The 6288-nt window shown below is 48.8% G+C and overlaps 1 protein-coding gene across 1 annotated transcript; it reads right to left on the bottom strand.

Annotated features, from left to right (window-relative positions):
• Positions 1-373: 373 nt before the first annotated feature.
• TMEM218 (transmembrane protein 218) lies at positions 374-5004 on the bottom strand. The gene is made up of 4 exons (XM_053451970.1): positions 4916-5004; positions 2855-2965; positions 2445-2547; positions 374-633 (listed from the first exon to the last, which is right to left on the bottom strand). The coding sequence occupies exons 2-4, from the start codon at positions 2962-2964 to the stop codon at positions 499-501; spliced, it is 348 nt and encodes a 115-aa protein (XP_053307945.1). The 5' UTR covers position 2965; positions 4916-5004; the 3' UTR covers positions 374-498.
• Positions 5005-6288: the final 1284 nt, after the last annotated feature.

The following is a 6288-nucleotide window of genomic DNA, read 5'->3' as shown; positions in this document are numbered from 1 at the left end:
ACTCTGTTTTCCCACACACATTATATAGGGATCGAAATACTAATTTACTTTCAACACTACTCACCCCAGCTCGTCATGGCATCATGGCGTATAACCTGCTTGTAGGGCAGTGCAAATAGTACTCGGGCACCAGCCAGATGTACCCGGCTCACGGTCACCCTGGAAAAACACCTTGCCTGTAAAGCCAACTCGCCTTTAGGTGAAGAATAATATTTTCTTTTGCTTATAAAAATAAGGACGTCCTGACTTATCCACATCAATCTGTACAACAGAAATGACAAAAAAATCAAATGTTTCAAAAATATTTAGTAAAAAAAAAAAAAAAAAACACATTTATTATCTAAAATCATAAAAGTATTCATTACCCTAAAATGTGTTTAACTGACAAAGACGCCTTCAAATGCATTTAATGTAAATGTATATTTTATCCCTTAAAGGATCTTAATTAGGCAATCCCATAATTCCTTAGACGCCGGAATGCTGCCCGCCACCACAGATTTACTGCATCCGAAGAGGTTTGGCATAGACTGGCTCCAAGACGTGGTACACGAGGGCCAGGAAGGCGCTGCCGAGAAAAACAACGCTCATGATGGAGATCAGGAAATAACGTCCGATAAAGAAGGAATCCACGATCTGGGGAAGAGAACACAGGATCAATATTACTGAGCACCGGAGACGTCCTAAAAGGGGCCAGCAGCGTTAAAGCACTGCGCCAGGTGGCATTTAGTGTGATGCTTTCAGGTGTGTGAAGACGACACATCGTCCCTTCACTATAAGTTATGGTGGCATGGCAGTCACATTACACATTTAATTAACATCTGCGCTATAAATCAAGTATCTTTATAATAAGATATCAGGCCGGGCTCCTTATACAACCCACACAATCCATAGGAGCGCAGGCGTTTAAACGTAGCCACACCCACTTCTGCTCACATCCTGTCCATGCCCCACCCACAAATATTTCCCCTGTAAAAGCCACTAATCTGGGCCGTGGGGGTTATATCTGCTGTGAATGTCTTATTCCTGCGCTTTGGTTGTTGTAGTTACAGCAACGCATCCCAGATCAGAGACTGGTGGTAACTAGTCCTGCGCTCCAGTTCCCAGCCTTGTGCCGATCGCACATGGTGCTAGTTAGGAGCCAGATTACAGTCACTTACAAGAAGCGGGACAAATTGTCAAAGATTCCTTTCAGAGGGGCAGCCCGCGCTGTTTATGTGCGTGGCCAGTGCCACCCATCGGCCATCAAAGCCGCAGGATTCCTCCCTTAATAAAGTAAGTGGAGCCAAATAAAACTTGCAGTATCTACAAGGAACCAGACATGAAGCAACTGTCAAAACAGAGAGAAAGGTGATGGCCAGAAATACCCCCACACACGAGCACGGGGCTGTAAAGTGAGCGGAGTGTCCCCGAGGAACCACCCGACACGCAGATTACAGAACAGGTCGGGTTTATGAAGCTGCGCTACGCCTGACCTTGGCTTCAGCACAGAACTAGTCTCTGGTGGAGCCCATGTTTGCTGGTGCAACACACTCGGTGCTTTAATGAGCCAATTAGCAGGTCCGCAGAGCATAAAACCTGAGTCATGTATTATTGATGGACTGGGGGCTGCGCTGCAGGGGGGTCCAGGACCACAAATCCTTTAATTAGTTCTCAGATTCTCCTGACCTAACAAGCTCGGCCACCTCGTTACTTGCCCTGATTTATAAATGGGGATCCATGACGACAGGGTCACTTCTTCCGGACTAAAGCTCTGGGGTCTCGTATACAAAGCCTGGTGCATTGGCAAGAGACAGATACCCCCGTTACAAAAGCCAATTAGGAAAATAGTAAATAAAGTTTGATTCAGTCAAACCCATAAAGTGAAAATGATCACTTATATCAAGAAGACATATGGATGTTGTGTCCAGACAGAGACGGCTTCGTAAAGCCATATTCCGCCGTGCGTCCAGCGAGTCGCCGTTCAGACATACCCAGTAGCAGCGGGGGCACTTTTATCAGACGTTCCACAAATCCAAGTAAAGCAGAGACCGGGGCTAAAACACAGGATAATGGGGCTACTTCTTACTCACATTAACATAAATGTTGGGACTAAAATATATTTAGGGATATTCACCTAAATATCCACAGAGAGATACGCGCTGACGCCAGAGTTCAGCATGTTATGTATTCAGGACCATTTCAGATACACAATATGGGAAATGGTCTTTATAAAGGGTTTAAAGGTACAGAGAACGCCTCCGGCGGCTTCAGTGTGCAGAGGACAAACTCATGTGAAACCTGGGAGAGCCAAGCCACGTCGAACACACACAACACACAAAGCAAACTCGCTGACACTTTAATTCCAGTCATCAGCACTGGCCACAAAATGTATTTCAGATAGTGGGGTAAACTGCTCCTGCCCCACAAATTACCCCCTCCCCAAAAGAAACAAAGCCCATTATCACCTGAATCTCCTTCTCTGGTGCAGGAGTTTCGTCTGCCCTTGGAAAGAAAACCAATATTAACGTAAGGATCACGGCCAAAAGGAATACCGGGATAACCGAAAACCTGAAAAAAAGAAAACATTTATGGATCATTCCTGCGGCAAACAGAATCAGCCATTTCCTGCACCGAAAACATTAACGTGATGCCATTTTACATGTTGATCCATGTGACACGCGTTTACATGTCACAGGGGATTATACAATTAGATTTTTGTTTACTTTGCACTAACGTCCCGCTGAATGGTCAACTTCTCATCATTTGTAGTTACTAACACTAACACAGCAGGTGAGAGGTCACTAGTAAGTGCCATGCATCATTTCATTATCCTGAAGCTGTGGGGGTCCAGTTTCACCAGTCCTGGCGGTCTTACCGTGCTGAACCCGACACTCTAGACAGAAGGACACACAGCAGCAGAGTCACCACCCAAATAATCGCCAGAATGAACACGCCGCTGCCAACTCCCAGAATAGTGGTCGCCATCCTAATGAAAAGAAAAATCTATCAAAAAGATCCATCAGAAATGAATACACCCTCCGATTAAACTCACTATTCGCTTATCGTAGGAGGTGCCGCATCACCATCCCCTCGTCACCAGCCCCCAGGGCCGCTTCACCAGCCCCACCAGCCCCCAGCTCCACAAGGCGTATCAGGTGCACTGACAAATCCCCCCTCAGCGTTCATTAAATGAACGGTGGGATTTCGAAACATGTTTAAACTGTGATACCTCAGGGTGCGCTGGGACTGTGGGGTAAAGCCTGGAGTCAGAGTTAGGCGAGTCCGCACCTCAGGAGTTGGGTATCCTGCCTCCAAGGGTTTAGTTAATAATAAAACGGGCGTTTTATTGGACACAAATGGCTGGACACTGTGACATCAGGAGAGTAAATAGATTGCGGATTATTTTGAAAGCCTTCTCTCCGGCCATCGGACTTTGTTCAGAACTCTCCCTTCCTCACAGCCGGAGGCATTCGTCGTCTCAGAGAGCAAAGCGATTTACGGTTCACCACAAGAACAGAAGCAGCTGCCGTCTGTCCCTCAGAACCGAGTTATTTCACTGAAAGCCACTAGGTGGAGACCATGAGCTAGAAATGTTTCAGCAGCCTCTGTGAGCTTCACTACCCCGATCCTGCGCAAGCCCTAAGGTCACAGCCCACCTGCCGTACACGGCGCCCCGAGCCCACCTGCTGCGACACCTTTCGGAAAGAAAGAGGTTAATTCACTGTGTGAGCGACTTGGCAGGAAACTAAATCTAACTGACAAAGTCACTAAAACCAACTTCTATGCGTGTTCGCAAAAAAACTTCTTAGTGAATAGACCCCAAAGCACTCTTTCACATGGATCTTTCTGCTACAGGGTTAGGTTTTCTATTGACCACCAAGAGACCTTTTTGGCGGTCATGTGTCCAGTCCTGGAGACCAGGCTTCAGAAAGACAGAAATCATTTTGAGAGAATTAAAAGAAAAGCCAACGAAGAACCAAAACGGTATTAGAGGTTTCCGACAAAACTTCCCAGGGAAGACATAAACCTTAAATATGTGCTCAGCATGACCCTCGGCAGACTGGCACGGTGCCCATGAGGATCATTTTCTCCTATACATTGTACAATAGTCTGTGTGCCCGGGTCAGGAAGCCCCCAAATGGCCACATTTTGCCCCAGTTTCTGCAGGTAATCTCTAACTAATTATGTTAACATAATAAAGCAAGGCGAGTGGGAGAGATAACAGTCAGATGGGAGAGAGGGGGTGAGATGGCGGAGAGAGAGGGGGGTGAGATGGCGGAGAGAGAGGGGGGTGAGATGGCGGAGAGAGAGGGGGTGAGATGGCGGAGAGAGGGGGTTGAGGTGGCGGGGAGAGAGGTGGCGGGGAGAGAGGGGGTGAGGTGGCAGAGAGAGGGGGGTGAGGTGGCAGAGAGAGAAGGGGTGAGATGGCAGAGAGAGAAGGGGTGAGATGGCAGAGAGAGGAGGGGTGAGATGGCAGAGAAAGGTGGGGGGTGAGATGGCAGAGAGGTGGGGGGTGAGATGGCAGAGAGAGGTGGGGGGTGAGATGGCAGAGAGAGGGGGGGTGAGATGGCAGAGAGAGGGGTGAAATGGGACATGAGGGGCCCCTTATGGCGTGTTTGGGCATCATCCAAACAGCATAATAACTGCAAACAGAGGAAAGGACTAAATTATGCTGGCAGTGGGGCAAATCCAGGGAAACGAGGGGTAATTTATAGTACAAAAGGCGGCAACTAATTGTAGCAGATGGCATAAAAGGCAGCCCGGTAGAACAATAGGGCACAGATTAGTCATGAAGTGTCATAAGGGGGCATTTTTAGGCATGTAGGGTAGTTATATAACATTGAAGGGGGCAAACCCTAGAATCGCATGGGGTAGTTGCCCCCAGGTTCCCCAGTTACTAGCTCCCAGACCTCCCCCAGTTAGTTGCCCCATTAACCTGCAGCTCTCTCCGACCGAGTCCAGACCCAGCGAGTTATTGCCAGGGTAACGGGAGACAGTGAGCAGCCAATTAGCAGCCGCGTTACATTGTCGGCCTTGTGTCTCAGTCAATCCTGATGCGCGTTCGTCGAATACCCCTCTCGCTGATTGGCTGAGCTTTGTTACCTGGGAAACTACTGAGGGACCGTTGCTGCCTCCGCTTCCGGGGCAGTTGGTGGAACTCAACTCTGAGAGAAATAGTAAGCGCGGGAGACAAGGCAATTTGGTAGATTATTGCACGCAGGGGAAAACAGGGACTTAAAGGAAATTTCTGGGGCGTATTTTGAGGACAGTGGCAGACAGTGGAGAAAATCAACACTGGGGCAGAGAACAATAAACGGAAAGGAAGGGGTACAGAAATGGGCAGATAACGGACACCCGGCAGATTCCTGAGGGGAAACACTGGGGGCAGATAGAAAGGCCTGTCAGATATGTGCCCGGGGCTGGGGCAGTTACTTTATGCCTATAGAGGGTAATAGCAGCGCCTCTGCCTGGGGTTTGATGATGCAGAGACTTATGAGTCCTGCTCCGTGCGGCTGCATCCATTAAATGTACAAAGCTGCGACCTTGCAGGAGAAGGTTGAGATTTGGGGAAAGAAAAATGAAAAATATGTCATGTGAGCTTTCGGGTCCTCAGAGAAGGGAGGTCTGTTAATGCCCAGGAGGGGTAGAATGAGCCCAAGAATGAAATGCTGCCCCCCAAAAAACATCCATCCATACCCTCCACCCGAGCCTGCTGTACGTGTCATGTTCCCGGACACGTATGTCATATGATTTACCAAGTGCTGCTCGGTGGCGCGGTGATTGCTGATGGGCCGAGGTGTCAGCCGGTGGTCGACCAAAGACATGAATCACCCCCTCACGCACTCCTCTGCCTGAGCCTGCGAGGGAGGATGCCTGCGCCACCGCCGAGGAGGCGACGAGCTCCGGCTCAGGTAAAAACCAGTGACAGCGTGTTTCGTGTGTTATTGTGAGTGGCCTCTGTATTGCATGTCTATAGAATAATTCCCAGTTTATTTTTTCCTCCTCCAATGCCGCCCCCCAGGGCCACTATCAGAAATCTTGGGACCCAGTACATACTTTTAAAACCTTAGGCAACCCTCACAACAAGTATATACGCAGACTTACCTTATCACCGTAAGCATTCCTCCTCTCCATCAGGTGCTCACCTGACACTCAAACACCATGAGCCCGCACGCACGCTAACACCAAACACTAACCACGCACGCTAACACCAAACACTAACCCCCTCGCACGCTGACACCAAGCACTAACCACGCACGCACGCTAACACCAAACACTAACCACGCACGCTAACACCAAACACTAACC

The sequence above is a fragment of the Spea bombifrons genome, chromosome 12 (assembly GCF_027358695.1).
Source record: "Spea bombifrons isolate aSpeBom1 chromosome 12, aSpeBom1.2.pri, whole genome shotgun sequence".
NCBI classification, from domain to species: Eukaryota; Metazoa; Chordata; class Amphibia; order Anura; family Pelobatidae; genus Spea; species Spea bombifrons.
This window is presented reverse-complemented; position numbering and strand designations above follow the sequence as displayed.

Excerpts from the sequence above, each read along its gene's own strand:
- TMEM218 (XM_053451970.1), bottom strand. The coding sequence starts at position 2,964 with ATGGCGACCACTATTCTGGGAGTTGGCAGCGGCGTGTTCATTCTGGCG. Across the intron at positions 2,548-2,854 it reads AGAGTGTCGGGTTCAGCACG|GTTTTCGGTTATCCCGGTAT; the intron begins GTAAGACCGCCA and ends TCTTTTTTTCAG. Across the intron at positions 634-2,444 it reads CACCAGAGAAGGAGATTCAG|ATCGTGGATTCCTTCTTTAT; the intron begins GTGATAATGGGC and ends TCTCTTCCCCAG.